Consider the following 15,708-nt stretch of genomic DNA (forward strand, 5'->3'; position numbering starts at 1 on the left):
TCTAAAAATCTTTATACTTTCATTTCATGAAAAGATACTTTAACACCAAAAAAATTAAGAAATAATATCAGAATAAATGACATTTTAAAAAAAGCGAATACATTAGCTTTATGGGATTTTCATTACTTTTTCCCTCACTTTACCACAGATGGGAAAAATTTCAACATAGATTAACATCCTTTAAAGAGTGTCAATAATTGCACCATAATTATCTAGCCTAGTTTAAGTGATTGATAATTCACAATATTAGCAAATAAAGTTAAATTGAGCACGTTTTCTAGGAACTTATTTAAAAACAATTGGCTTTTTAACAGCCAGTAAATAAACATATACACACAATGCTTACAAGTCTGCATGACAACTAATATTTAAATAAGCCAAAGGAGCCCTGACCAGTGTAGGTCAGTTGGTTGGGCTGACCCCCAAAGCAAAAGGTGGCTGGTTGGATTCCGGGGTCAAGGCACATGCCTAGGTTGCGGGCTGGCCTCATTTGGGGCACATGTAAGTGGCAACCAATTAATGTTTCTGTTCCTCTCTTTCTCCTTCCTTTCCTTTCTCTCTAAAAAATAAGCCAAAGGAGAAAAACATTAAATTTTATATGTTAAATATAATTTCCAAAGGATGTCAATTATAAACAAAAGTGGAGTAGGTATTCCCTCACAGAAAAGTATCTGTTTAGGAAAAAGAAAGGTCACAATACAAAATGTGCAGACATAGACTACCATGTGGAGATTGACGCCTGGATAGAGGAGGTATTTTATAGAAGGGAAGATCAAGTTAAGGGGAGGGACTGTTACAACCCTGAGTTCTGTTGTAAACAGAGAGCTCTTCCCGTAAGGTTTTTTGAGAGATAGGGTGTGAGAGCTTCTCCTATATGTCCTCCCTGTTATGATAGGTTAAGGTATGGGTCATAAATTTTGACAGGTGTAAGACTGCATACCTGGAATTTATGGGGGGGGGGGGTTATTGACCTTTGTTTTATGAGCTGATATCCTTTTTTCCTTCCATATCACCTAACTGGGCTTAAGTTTGAACGTCTAGCTTTGAAATTGCAGGTCAAAGTCTCCACATTAAATCACCCAATAGGCTAGACTTCAGGTATGTTGGTCATGCGTGTTACAAAATATTTCTTGAATACCGTCAATTAAGTGGACTAAACTCATCGTCATATCAGGAAAGCAGTTTTCTAAAAACGGCGTGATTCTCAAAGCTTGGTTGCACCAACAAAAAAGAGGTCAAAGAATGGAGGTTCTGATCTCGAAGTCTTAGGCCACGGGCATTCAGATATAACCCTTCCATCACAGAAACCATGTAAAATAGGATGTAAAAGTGACGGTAGTGTACTATTTTGTGTCCCTTTTCTGAGATTCCAAAATTGCCGGGACACAATCTAGTCTTGTTCTGTCAATTCTTCCACGTTATTTCCGAAGACATGAGTCTTAGATTTTTTTCTCTTCTTCCCCAAACACACACTGCGAGGCAGGGAGAGATTTTTTGTTTCGTGCAAATTCCAAGTCCAACAGACGAGTGAGAGAGAAGCGGAAAAAAACCGGTTTTGCGCGACAGCACGGGAGGACCGGGACCAGACTCCTGGCGGGACTCCAGGAGGTGGATGTGGCATCACGTGATTAGCACGCGCTGAGTGCGGTGGTGGGGGGTGGAGGGGTGGGGGAGGGACGTCCGGAGCTTCTGGCCTCCGCCCACGCTCACGGCGTCTGTGGCGTCTGCGCACTAGCACTGGCACGCGTCTGGCCTTTTCATTCCCGCGTGTTCGCTGAGGTGGTGAGGTCCTGAGCACAACGGGTGGTAGAGTGGTTTTGGGGTGAGGCCGGAGGGATGACGGCTTGTGAGAATGTGAAAGAAGACAGTGAGGGAGGCTTGTTTCAGGGTTTCTTAGTGGGGCTGAATAACCAGCAGGGAGGAAGGAGAGGGGGCAGGAAGTGAGAAACAAGGTAGGTGAAATGGCCTGAGGGACTGAGGTGGCATTGAGGAGAAAAAGACTGGAGGAAAAAAGTTGTATAGGGCAAAGGGGTCGTGCTTGGTAATGGCTAGGTCACCGAAGCCTTAGGTTAGCTTGCACAGCCGAGGTAGGTGGCTGTGAATCGTGTTTGTCACAGGACAAGGCCCAGTCTTTTGGCCAGCCCGAGATTCATCTAAGGCCCTATATCGTGACAGAAATTTTTTCTTCCAGAAACAGAATTACCTAATTATAAAAAGTTTTAATTTGACATATGTGCACATGCAGTTATTTTGAGAGGAGAAGAGGTGAAAGAGGAAAAGGGAAGACAAAAAGGGGAAGGGAGAAGAGCAACTTTCATGTTGGTTTCTGTGAAATATTTTCAAACTTTACAAGGCAAAATGAGCACTACAGTACATGTGTAGTGTTTTCTACATATTGCTATTATGACACACTTACATACCAGAAAATTACTGACAGGAATGTGGAAGCATTATACTGAATTTACTAAACATTTATTATTTGCTGTTACTATTATATATATGAATATTACACATGACTAATCAAACAGTTTAAAATTATTGATGTCAGCATAATTTCTCAAAAACAAGCCAAGTTAATTGATAGCTTGAGTGTAAATAGGGCTCCTCTTTTAAGATGTAGAGCCTATACAATTCTAGGTTAAAACATTTTCTCTTTAAGTTTAAACTTAATCTTTCAGACCCCTAGGGAAATTATCTTCAGAATTTATGGGAAAGTAATTTAAAAGTAAAATTTGATGGTACGTGAAGGTAGGAGAAAACCTCAGCCTAGAAAAGATCTGGTCTAGTCCATCCCAGTTTTACTTGTTTGAACTTGGTGCTTATCTCTGCTCCTGTTTTTGTGTCTGTAAAAAAAATGAGATTGACTTACATGAACAATAATACCCATTTGAACATTAAGATACTGTGAAGGTAGAAGAATCTTAAATGAATCCTGGCACAAGGCAGCGCCAAATATACTGGTTTGACTGACTGTCTATAGAAGCAGTAGAGGAAAATCATGGTAACGGTAGGTTGGCCTTATGGGATATAGGACTTTGGATGGAATTTGAACTTATTCTGGATCAATGAACAGTAATGGCAAAGTTTTTGGGATAAGGGAATGCAGTAACAGTTTTGAAAGGTTAAGAGAATATGGTAATCAGAGTTTTGAAAGATTGCCCAAACAGTAGTTGGTAGGATAAATTAGAAAAAGGAAAAATGGTGTAGTTTAGGTAAGTGACAGATAATAAAAGCCTAAATTAATAGTGGCAGTGAGTGGACAGAAAGGGGAAAGTTTCAAGAGAGCTGTGTAGCATGGAGTTGGTACTTAAATTTGGCATTGCTCAAAATTTTGCAGCTCTTGTCTCTAGAATATGATGGCAAGTCACCTTGTAAAACCTGATACTGGAAATTGCAAGAGACCAAGAGAGTTGGAGGTAATTTATATGCTCCCTGAGCCTTAATGTTTTATTTTAAGATTCTTTAAGATTTTATTTATTTATTTATTTAGAGAGAAGAGAAGGGAGGGAGAAAGGGAGAGAAACATCTATCAGTTGTCAGGGCTTACTTTATTTTATATATACCATATTTTGCCATGAATAATGCACACCCATATTTTGTATGATACATGGGATTATCATACCCATTATTATACCCATGTTATGTAATCATTATACCCCAAATAATGAGCATCCTTATTTTTCCCTCAACAATTTGGGCAAAAAGTACACATTATACACAGCAAAATATGGTAATTCTCAAATTTCTTCCAGTTAAGAAAGTTCTATTGATAAATGTGATTTAAGTTTTCATATTCCCAGAGCTGGGATTGTCCCAGCAGGAACAATGCTGACTCCAGCTGCTTTTTTACTAAATACATAGTTTACCAAGAAACTGTTGAGAGATTTCTTTGTGGTAATTTGTGATCTAGAGACAGAAGCTGATTCATATATTTATGTTATATAGGACTTTAAATAATTATTTTGCTATAATAAGTAGGATACCTAGGTACCAGTTGCTGACCTTTTAAAATAAGAACACTGTATTCTGCCCTTCTTCACTACCGTCCCCACCAATTGATATTTTATTTGGGACATTATTTGCTTGTTTAAAGATTGTTACTTGCAAAAATTTTCAAGCGTTTGTTGTCTAAATGAAAGTTTTGTTACATTGCTATGGAAACATCTGCTGGTTCAATATACAGGAAACTGGTTCAGGATACAGGGGTTTAATACCATATTTCAAAGTCTAATAAAAAAATTAAAATAAAATTTAGTATGTTGAACAAGGTACTTGTTGAGATTCATAGTTTCCTTGGTAATAAAATTTCAAATGACTTATTAGGACAGAAGAGCATATAATTTCTAGCATGTTTGCTTTTTTCTGAAAGATGTTTTATTTGCTTTTAAAAAATAGACTGCATATATCCTAAGGATCTTGTTGACTGTTTACCTATTTTCTTTTACTTTCTTGTATTAGCCTCAAATGCCAGATAGTCCTCAACTGTCCTCTCTTGGAAAATCAGATTCCTCTTTCTCTGAAAGCTCTGGACTATTTTATAAAGATGAAGCCCTGGAGAAGGATTTGAATGGTGATGTATAAAATGCTTGTATTTCTATATATTTATTTTATAATAAATACAGAAAGGTTTATTGTATTTCATAAGTTAACTTAGTGATTTTTTTATAGATATGAGCAAGGAAATTAATCTAATGTTGTCTACATATGCAAAGATCTTAAGGTAAGTACTTACAGTACATTTTCTTGAGTCTTTATTTTAGAAGTTTTCTTTTGGAAACTCCATAACGGGAACTTTAGTTCAGTGGCAGCAGAACCTGTCCAGTTATTATAATTTTGGGATTTTTAAATTCTACCTCAATTTCTTATAATAAGTTAGTTTGTTATTTTCAAAGAATAACCCCAACTTTTTCATTTGCTAAGCATCCTTCATTTGCTATTACCAGAATGAATACTAGGCTGGATATATTTTGGCCTGTAATTAGATAATATAACATTTAAAATTTTATGATAAAACCTCTTTGAGAAAACTACCATTTGGTGAAGTTATTGATAATAATAGAGTGATATTAAGGATAAAGTAAATATACTCATGAAATATTTAAACATCCATACATGTTTGAAGGATGACTTTTAATATTTTATTGACCTGAGATTATCATGTTTTATAAAGTGTTTTTTAAAGCTACTGGACAGTCATTGTATTTGAATAATGGTTAGTGTGGCTGTTAAATAATGTATAGTCATGCTCTATATAATGATGTCTCAGCCAAAGACAGATCACATGTACAACAGTGGTCCCATAGATTCTAATGGACCTGAATTTCCAGTAAGAAATGGAAGGCTATGTAGCTCAGGAGGAATTTTATTTTCCTCTGATGGGACTTGTATCTGTGGGGCTTAGCAATAGAGTCTCTCTCATTCATGGAACCTGTTTTGAGTGCACAGATTACAACCTAGTCACTCAGGCATTCACCTGATTCAGCACAGAGAAGCCTTTTCCCCTAGTCCTACATGTTCAGAGAGTGCTATAGCCATCTCAGATCTAGGTTGATAGTCTTCAGAGTACTTTGCCATAAAAATCTTTGTTGAGGACCTAAGATCCTATAAAATGACATTGTTTGGAAGGAGCTATCTTAACAAATATAAGTGCCACTGCCACTTTAAGTAACAGCTTTCTGTGATAGTGTGGAGGCAGCCTGTCCCTGTATTTTGGAAATATTTTCAGGTTATAATGATGTAAAATATAGATAAACTTGATGTATTCCCTCAATTCAATGCCAGAGAGAGCCCTTTATGCCAAATAAAGTCAATGGGACCAAAAATAAATTCCAAAGTCAAAATTGAGTCCTCAGTTCTATACCCCTCAATGTTAAATAACCTCTTTTTTTTTAAGTGAGTATCACAAAGTTCTTTAATGACTGCTTGCTACAACATGCAATAGCCAAACCTCATTACCATGACTATCCCCTTTGTCTTTCCTTCTTGATTTTCTCTTCCTACTGATTCTCAGGCCATTTTCTGACAGTTACTGTTATGGTGATTTACGCCTTACCCAGGCAGTTTCTCCTTTTATTTTAAGTCAGTGTGCCCACATTTCTGTTCATGGAGCAGCATTGACAGCTTCAATGTTCTATTTTTGACCATATCAGAAGGAAGTAGGGGGGGGCCTTGTGGGATAGTGTTTATAAGGTCTGCAGTAGTGTGCCGTAATGTTCTAGGCCCTCATATTCACTCACCACTCAAACACTGACTCAACCAGAGCAACTTTCAGTCCTCCAAGATCCATTCATGCTAAGTGCCCTATACAGGTATACCACCTAACATTTTTTTATACTGTATATATACTGTAATATTTTTTATGTTCAGGTAAATACTTACCTATGTGTTACAATTGCCTACAGTATTCAGTACAGTAATATGTTGTACAGGTTTGTAGCCTAGGAGCATAGACTATACCATGTAGCCTAGGTGTGTAGTAGGCTATATACCATCTAGGTTTCTGTAAGTGCACTCTGTGATGTTTGCACAGTGATCAAATCAACTGACAATGCATCTCTCCAAGCTTATCCCCATTGTTAAGTGAAGCGTGACTGCATATTGTTTGATACTAGAATTATAATTTATAATATACACAATCTGCTGTGTAAGGAGAATTTGAGTAGTCAAAATATTTGTGGATCTAATGTAACTTTAATTGAAGAGTGTTTGAAAACTGAAGCTTTCAGATGTACAAAGCTGTTTAAATGAAATAACTACCAAATATAGCATAATAAGGAACATTACTATGATGGTATGTTTGATATTGTAACTATTTGACTTAACTTTAATTTAACATAAAACCTTCTTTCCCCATTAGTGAGAGAGCAGCAGTAGATGCATCTTATATTGACGAGATAGATGGACTCTTCAAAGAAGCCAATACTATTGAAAACTTTCTAATACAAAAAAGAGAGCTCCTAAGACAAAGGTTTACAGTGATTGCAAACACACTGCACAGATAAAATTGTGTACTTAAAATAAGCTGAGAATTTAAACCCATTATTGTTGTAATGGAAGAATGACATGTATGCTCTGAAAGCTCTCTAGTTATTAAAGAAAATGTGTACCTTAAACATAGAAGGGGAAACTCCTAGAATTTCTTTTCTATATTTAAAGGAGGCTTTAAACTAGACATTAATGTGGAATATGTAGCTTTTCTTTTGAGGATCAAATATTTGGTGTATTTTATAAAAGTGTGAATTATTTAAATTACATATAGATTCTTATCTTTCTTTTTTTCTTAAATGCCTTTGCCTTCAACTTCTAAAAAAGGACTCAATGAGTTAATTTGATAATGTTCAACAGTATTGTACTTAAAAAAATTTTTGTTTAAATAGCCGATAGCTTTGAAAATAGTTTTGAAATGTTTTTCATGGTCAGTATTATAAAAAATTAAAACCTAAAGGTGATTTGTCCAGTTTCTCAATATATAATAAACTGTATGTGCTCTTGCTACTTAACATTATCATTTGATTATTTTCACTATTATTATACATGATTAATAAAAGTTTTTCATTTAAAATTACTTTCTTGTGGTAAGATAAAAACCAGAAATAACCAGAACCTCATATGACTTGCTTTTTGTACAACCATATCAATGATGTGGTTAATGAATTATACTTAAAATTTTTAGCAGTTGTGTGGTATGGGATAAAATTAGTGGTCCAGAAGTAAAGAGGCTGGCTAAACAACAAGGCAACTTTGGTGAATCATTTCAATCCTGTTATAATTCAGAAAATGAATTTGGACCAGTGGATCTCTAATACGTATCTTAACTAAAAAAAAATATTCCTCCCTTTGATGGAAAGCACTACTATGATTTTTTTAATAGTTCTGTTTTTATTTTACTTTTTTGTTTTTAAAGGTTTTATTTATTTACTTTCAGAGAGAGGGGAAGGGAGGGAGGAAGAGAGGGAGAGAAACATCAGTGTATGAGAGATATACTGATTGGTTGCCTCTTATATACCCCCAACTGGGGACATGGCTCACATTCCAGGCATGTGACCTGACAGGGAATAGAACCAGAGACTTTTTGGTTCACAGGCTGGTGTTCAATCCACTGAGCCACACCAGCCAGGGTGGCACTGTTATGATTTCATTGAAAATTTCCACTGTGTTATGTAATTATATGTAATAGCCATATTAATCAGATTTTAAAAACCATAGCACTCATTTTTTAATCAGATAATTCAATCTTTTATATATGTGTGTGTATATATATATTTTGCTGATATAAGCAATCACAAATTTGGACTTACTTACAAACAATACCCTAAGGAATTTGGTATTCTTTGGGTGGACAGCATGTTTGCCTTGCTGCTTTTTAAATGTTAAAATAAAATCATATTTCATAAAATTATTTCAAGGTATATATACCTACCACATAACATAAATACTCACACAAGAAAGGATTACAAACAGTAAAGTAATATTTACTAAAATATTATTAAGTAGAAAAATTATTAGATTTGTAAAGAGATACACTAATGAAGGTCAATCAAGTAACTATTAGAAATGGGATTTAAAAATATTAAATGCAACCAGAAGACTATATTTGAATTGATATACCATATCACCTGGATTTTGAGTTATTCTGTTACCTTAGAGAGTTCTTGAATGCTCTAGATACAAAGATGACTGTCTTGGCCCATCACTACTAAAATGTTCTTGAGTTATTTTTTTCCTAAGTATTTATTATTAATGTGAAAGCCAAGGCTAACAGGTTGTTTCAGAATGGATTTCATAATATACTTGTTATATATCTTGATGGTGTCTTCATTGTTTAGCATCTGATTCTTCCTGTGCAGGTTCAGAAAATTGATTTGATTTCATTGTTTGATATGATTAAGGCTAACTGATTTTTACTGTCAGAAACCATGTGTTGGTGGTCAGAACAGAGACCTGTTAGAGGAAAAGTTCCTGAATGCCTAATTTAGGCTTATTTGCCCTTTAATTTACACTTCTAACATCACAATGCCCTTTAGTTTACACTTGTAATATCACTCTTTAATTTCAATAAAATTTAACAAATTTATATTTTTCACTGATTACAAATGAAAACATACATTGACTATCTTTGTACATCATATTTTGTGAGGTACTGTGGGAGATACAGAACAGTTTATTATACTTTTTTTTCTCCCTTCTGACAATTTTAACCACTCCTTTTCTTGAAATTGCACTTACATGCCTTTGTTAGGAAGACATGATACGTAAATGTTAAGAGTCTCTATGGCAGTGCTAGTAACTCCTAGTGGGAGTAAGGCTTTTTAGCAAGGGGGTCAGAGAGAGAGATTTTAAAGTGGGTTTTTGAAAAGGGAAGAGGGAGGATATTTCAGCCAGGGAAAAGTTTGTTCAGAGGCCCAGAAGAACAAAAATGTGGTACATTTATAGTCATTTCACTGGACTGAGAATTCACAAAGGGGAATAATGTATCATCTAAACTGCTAGAGAATCAGAACTAAATTTTGTTTCTTGATTTTCTCAATTTGTAGCACAGTATTTGATACCGTGGTGCTCAAAAATGTTTGATAACAATAAAATTAGATATGGTTAAAGTTTTTAAGTGCATACCTTCACAGGACCTTATTCATACTAACTTGTCAGAAAATGTTTTGTAAATTAAATGAATAGAAAAGAGAAGGAAGAATAAAATGCTAGAGAGGCAGAGAGACAAAGGGTTAAAGGTAGGTTTGGGCCAGACTGTAGAGCCCTTTGTTGACAGGTTGCATTTGGACTTTATTCTGTAAAGAAAGAAGATCTGGATCTTTCAGGGGAAAAGAGTAACATAATGAAATTTATCCAAGAATCAACTGACTTAACTGAAGTGTGAAGACAGATTTGAATGAGGAGAACTTAGGGAGGGAGACCACTATTGATAGTCTAATTTTGTATTTCAAACGCTACTTATTATAGATGGATTGTTGGGGTACTTGAAATGAGAGTGAGAGTGATTGCCGGTGTTTTGAAGCCTCAGTCCCATCCCCCTCCCCTCCTTCCCATTTTTTGTTAGTGAGCCAGGGACTGCCCAGGAAGTTTATTTTGCCTCACTGCTAAAGAATGTGAAGATTTGGAAATCACAGCATCTCCTGCTGCTTAACTCAACACAGAAATGGTTTTCAACTCTTTCTCCATTCAGTCCACAATCTTTTTACCACTGTGGTGGTTTTCCGATCTGTGATACACTGGGTACCAGGTAGGGGATTTGCCCTTTCCTCCTCCTCTCCCTTCCAGACTGAATTTGTAATTCTGTGCCTTTTCTGAAGAATACTGGGGGCTTCTGAAGTTTTCCACTGTTTTTGAAGCAGATACAGGCACAAAGTGCAGAGCTGGGAGTTCAAGAAGGTAGAGTCAGGATTTGTTTATTTGTCAGGGAAACAGCCTCTCCATTTGTATATTTTATATGACACATAAGGGCAGGTTTCAGGGTTTTGGGATTCTCTTGGATTTGCAATAGGAAAATTATTCACTATTTAGACCTTTCTTAACTGAAAATCACTGCTATACATTCTAATGTAAATATTTGGTTCTTCTATTTGCATTCTGGGAGACTTCCCTAAACCTCTGTTGTTTTGAAACTTTCTATTATAGCTACTATTGTTACATGATTTTATTTTTTGAAATTGTAACAGGGCACAGCCAGGGCCCCTCCCAAAGGGTATTTGTGATGGGGTCCAGAGATTGGGGTGTCCAAGAAAAATATATTCTTCCCACTCCAGAGCAGGCCGCCAGGGGAGATGGGAGCCTAGAGCAGGGCCCTAGAGAGTCATTTTGCATGGCAATAACAGGATAGCTTCATTCCTCATATGCAAAGAGGGTTATTTTGCATATCACCAAGGCTAGTCAGAAAGGTTTAAAAGATTTAATACAGAATGTAACTGGGAGAGGGAAGAGGAGAGACAGGGGCAGGGGCCTTCCGGAGAGACAATGGTACACAGACTCGAGAACAGTGTGAAGACCACATGGGAAGAAAGAGGGGAGAAAGGACTCTTGCTAGTGGGCCATGAGAAGGTGCCACATGGTTATGGATGAAGAGCTGGAGATCGCGGTGGCGCAGTGGATGGTGCTGAGACCTGCGAGAGGCCTGCCTAGCTGAGCCCCGGACTTCTGTTCTTTCTGAAGAACGGTACCCCTGACAGGCCTGACTGGCCTAACTGGGCAAAGCGGGGGAAGGCAGAATTGTGTGTGTGCTGCTGGTCGTTTTAAGGGAATTTTGAGATTTAAGAGCAACAGTTAGCCATTAATCAAACCTGTGTAACTTTTGAATAAATAGTTCCTTTCCTTTTCACCAAACTCTGCCATTTGGAGCCATAATTCCAAAGGCAGTGGACCTACAACTGAGGGACCCTGGAGAAGGGGGGTGTCATTTTGGTAATAGCATCTGGGCAACACCCCTCCCTTCCACAACAGGTCCATTTGTTCGGTAACAAAATGGGCTGATATGGTGCTATGAGAAATCATACTGATGTATACTATAAACTTTAAATTATTTAATTCAATAATTAAATGCAAGACAATGTGTTAGATGCTGGGGTGAAGGCAAAAACCAAGACCCTGTCTGTACTCAAGGCATACTGGTAGTAGACGTCATGAAGTATATTCATCTTTATTGCACAAGATAGAATACGAAAGTGCCAGAAGAAAGCTATGACAGTTGCTGTGTGAGTTCAGACTAAGGAGAATCAGTTCTTGCTGTAAGAAATAGGAATGTTGTATTTATAAAACATGTGACATGGGCACTGGATCTTGAAGGATGAGTAAGGTAAGCAAATTTTACCTGAAGGATATGAGAAATACCCCAGGTGAAGAGAAGGGTATGATGAGGAGATGAGAAGAGAATGGGGAATGGTCCAGATTGGCTGCAGTGAGAGGCAGAACTAGACAGGCAGGCTGGTGTGAGACTGTACAGTACCTTCACCAGTGCCTGACCAAGGAGTTTAGACTTGACTTGTAGACAGTGAGGAGTCATCTGTGGTTTTATTGAGGAGTATGTGAAATAATTAAATTTGTCTTTAAGATTAGTAGCAGTGTTTCCCAGCCTTTCCTCTTTATAGCACACATAGAAAATGATAGTATTTTTACCTCACATTGGAGTAAATTGGATGAAATCTGGAGCTTCAATGAATTACTTAAAACAGGAGGTGATTGGCCTGGGGCCTCTGGCCATTCCAAGGGTTAAGGGGATCAAGAGCCCTATCATTTAGGAAGCCCTGGTTAGGAAGATAGTTTCCTTATCTGATCTCTCCTTCCAAATAAGAGGCTGTGATATATCCACCTAACAGGTTGTGAGGGCCTAAATTAGGACAGTAGAAAGGAAGTGACTGATAGGCAGGAAAAGCTGAAGTATCAGTGCTGATGAGGACAGGCTCAAGCCAGAAGGAAAACTTGTGGGGTTGCCTTGGAGAGGTTGTTGGGTACGTGGAGGCAGTTTGGCTTCCTCACCCAGATGCTTGGGTAGCTACCGGGAGCAGCTTCTCACGGTCTTGAAGGAGTCTGATAAAGCAGTGTTCCCACAGCCTTGAGCCTGGGTCTCATGGCCTTGAGCCCAGGTGCGATAAACTGCACCATAGCCTTGAGTAGGCTTGTGTGCTCAGCTCATGCTAGGTTACTTCACTTTCTGGCCTGCAGCCGACTTTGGGCTCGTATGTAAGGGGTAGAAGCTTTGAACTAGGGAGGGACTCAGGTGCCGACATAGACACAGGCTTGTGACCTGTGTGACTCTCCCAAATAAAGCCATGTCAAGCATCCCCACAGCTCCACACATCTTCTGCCTGCCTGAGTCTCGAGTGGACCTGTCCAGCCTAGAGAGGCTGCAACACAGAGGTGAACTGGTAAGTTAAAAGAAAAGATTTTTATCCATTGATTTGGGGAGGGGGGATATATTTGTTGTTTCACTCATTTACATATTCATTGGTTGATTCTTGTATGTGCCCTCACTGGGGATCAAACCCACAACCTTGGGGTATGGGGACAATACTCTAACCAACTGAGCTACCTGGCCAGAGGATAAGTCCTTGCAAAACATTTACTCCAGGCACTGCAAACTTCTGAGCCCTAGTACTTTACACCATCTATCTTATATCATCCCCCTAGCATCCTCTTTCTAGCCCTATGTGGGTATAGTCAGTAGAATTTAACATGTTGGTGAATGTTAAGGTACAAGGTCACACCTTTTTAACCCTCAGCAGTGTCCAACACTTTGTAGAATAAATAAATATGAGGGAGACACAAAAGAACCCCAAAATTATCTTCTGGTGGGTGGGCCCCTTGTAGTACAGGCTTCCCCTGCTAGGTGAGTGTTCTAGGCACCCATCTGTATCAGTGTACCAGTTTTTGTGAGAGGCTGCATTTGGCTTTAGTGAATTTTTGTTGATTGTCCATTTGTCCATTTCATGATGGGTGATTTACGAGCGCACCTGCCCGCACTGCGATGAATGTTCAGCAGTTTTTTTACCAAAAAACAGCATGACCCCCCCATGCCCCACTCTCCCTATTCACCCGATCTCATCCCGAGCAACCCTTTTGTTTCCCTGGATTAAAAAGTCCTCAAAGGGAAAGGTTTTGCCAATGTGGAAGAAATGAAACAAAAAATGGCAGAAGCACTAAAAGATATTAAAATCCAGTTTAAAAACTGTTTTGAGCAGTGGAAAAAACATTTGATAGATGTATTGCATCAAATGGAGAGTACTTTGAAGGTGACTGAAGTTTAAACATGTAAGAATACACAATTTTTTAATAAATAAAGTCTGGTTTTCTTGGGCCCCCCTCATAATCTTAAGAAAGATGGTATTACATCTTGTTGGATTGGCCCTTAAAAGGAACATAAATAGCCCTTGCCAGTGTAGTTTAGTTGGAGCATCAATGCATACACAAAAAGGATGGTTTGATTCCCAGTCAGCATTGATGTTTCTCTCTCTCTCCACTCCCCTCCACATCCCCACCGCCATCCCTCCCTCTAGTCCTAAAATCAATAAACATATTTTTTGAAAAGCTACATAAATAATAGCTAACATTTTAGAATATTCACAGTTTCTTGAATCTTTGCATTACCTAATTCATTTATTATTTATAGCCTTAGGAGCAATAAGAATTATAGTTATCCCCATCTTAGAAAGGAGAGAGATTACACAGAGTTTAATTGTCTTGCTTAAGGCTATTTATTTTTAAAATGGTAGGCAAGATTTGAACCCAAGCATTCTGAGCCAGGCAGAGGCTGGGCCCACACTCTTTTTTCCCCCATCATTGTGTATTATTCATTCTGATTGGGTACCATACTTTGTCTTAAACCAATTCTTGTGCTCTGACTGGCCAGGCTCATCACTCACCCAGTCCTGGTAGTTATGGGTGGAGTCAAGTCTGTTTGCACAGCACAGAAACTGGGGTAGAGGAGGTGCCTCCCCAGGGGAAAATCCTAGAGGTACAGTTGCCAGGAGGGAAAATGGTTTCTGGGCAGTGAAATGGGGGATATCTATTAAACCCATGTTTGTATTGTATTTTTATGTCTATGTCTCATGTGCATTATTCTGCACTAACTACCTGACCTCCTTGGGCCCACTCTCTTAAGCATCACATTATGCTGTATCTTAAAGAAAGTACTATTTGAAATAGACTTGAACAATAGGTAAAATTTCCTTAGAGACAGACTATTGGGAAGGGCATTCAGGGTAGAAGTGAATTTTATTTGTGAAATCAGGAAATAGTTGAGTTTGACTAAATTGTTATGTAAAGCAAAGTAGAAGGTCTCATGTGCCTTAGACCAAATTTTTGGAAGAAATGGGATAATAAATATAAGACTGTAAAATATTTTGCTACACGAATGCAAATTCCACTTCAGAGGACTAGCATCCTTATGTCTTAGTTGTTCTAGTTTAGACTTTTATCTCACTGTTAAGGTTTTATGAAATAAAATAAATGGCTATTTTATAGTATCTCGTTAGTGATATATTTGACCACCTCTCTGTATGAGGCAATACTGCCTTGTGAACACTAAGTAAGTATGAAATAATAGGAACAATTTTCAGCTCTTTGTTATATAATAATTATTTTTTTCTTGTGGCTTTTGAACTTCAGGTAATTTTAGACTAGGATATTACTGCATAGTTAATTTATGACACCCTCCTCCTGGAAAATGCCATGTAACATTTGTGTGTACATTAAAATAGAAGAACTTAAATTGTAGATCTTACTAAATGCTCTCCATAAATTCTTATGAAACTTTTGGGATTACATTCTGGTGTATATAAAGTACTGAGATCAATGTAATTATGGTAATGTTGAATGGTGGTCATTTTTTTGTCATAACAATGAGGTTACTATTAGCATATTTAGGGTTAGAGTCCATCATATGAAAAGATGAGCATTGTTGAACTATGAGAAATGATAATAATAATTAAAGTCCTGAGTTAATTCTTAAACAGATTTGTACAGCAAAAATACAAAAAGGATTGTTGTTAAAAAGTAGAGAACCAAAGAACTGATCTGAGAATGGGGAAAGAGAGAAAAGAATTTGGAGACTATATGTGGAGCTATGCTTACATTTCCCTGACCAGTAGGGAGAAATAGGTGTATCTATAGAAAATTGGTAAAAATTTATTTTGTTTTTGATTTCTTCTTCACAGTTTTGAAGTTTCTACTAGAAACTTCACGTAGTTTCTACGTAGTTTCACGTAG

At 37.4% G+C, this 15,708-nt stretch overlaps 2 protein-coding genes across 2 annotated transcripts in view; one reads left to right on the top strand and one right to left on the bottom strand.

The window, feature by feature from the left end:
* Nucleotides 1-15,708, bottom strand: part of IL18 (interleukin 18) — a 79,501-nt gene that overhangs the window by 20,513 nt on the left and 43,280 nt on the right. The window lies entirely within an intron of this gene.
* On the top strand, nucleotides 1,785-7,001 carry TEX12 (testis expressed 12). Its single transcript, XM_054592433.1, has 5 exons — nucleotides 1,785-1,822; nucleotides 3,338-3,416; nucleotides 4,459-4,570; nucleotides 4,669-4,720; nucleotides 6,857-7,001. The coding sequence occupies exons 2-5, from the start codon at nucleotides 3,354-3,356 to the stop codon at nucleotides 6,999-7,001; spliced, it is 372 nt and encodes a 123-aa protein (XP_054448408.1). The 5' UTR covers nucleotides 1,785-1,822; nucleotides 3,338-3,353.

The sequence above is a fragment of the Pteronotus mesoamericanus genome, unplaced genomic scaffold (assembly GCF_021234165.1).
Source record: "Pteronotus mesoamericanus isolate MK-2021 breed Mesoamerican mustached bat unplaced genomic scaffold, CSHL_Meso_final scaffold_36, whole genome shotgun sequence".
NCBI classification, from domain to species: Eukaryota; Metazoa; Chordata; class Mammalia; order Chiroptera; family Mormoopidae; genus Pteronotus; species Pteronotus mesoamericanus.

What these genes read in the sequence shown, in the direction of transcription:
- TEX12 (XM_054592433.1), top strand. Translation starts at nt 3,354, where the DNA reads ATGATGGCAAGTCACCTTGTAAAACCTGATACTGGAAATTGCAAGAGA. An exon ending in AGAGACCAAGAGAGTTGGAG is followed by an intron (nt 3,417 to 4,458) that starts GTAATTTATATG and finishes TTCTTGTATTAG; the next exon opens with CCTCAAATGCCAGATAGTCC. An exon ending in CCTGGAGAAGGATTTGAATG is followed by an intron (nt 4,571 to 4,668) that starts GTGATGTATAAA and finishes ATTTTTTTATAG; the next exon opens with ATATGAGCAAGGAAATTAAT.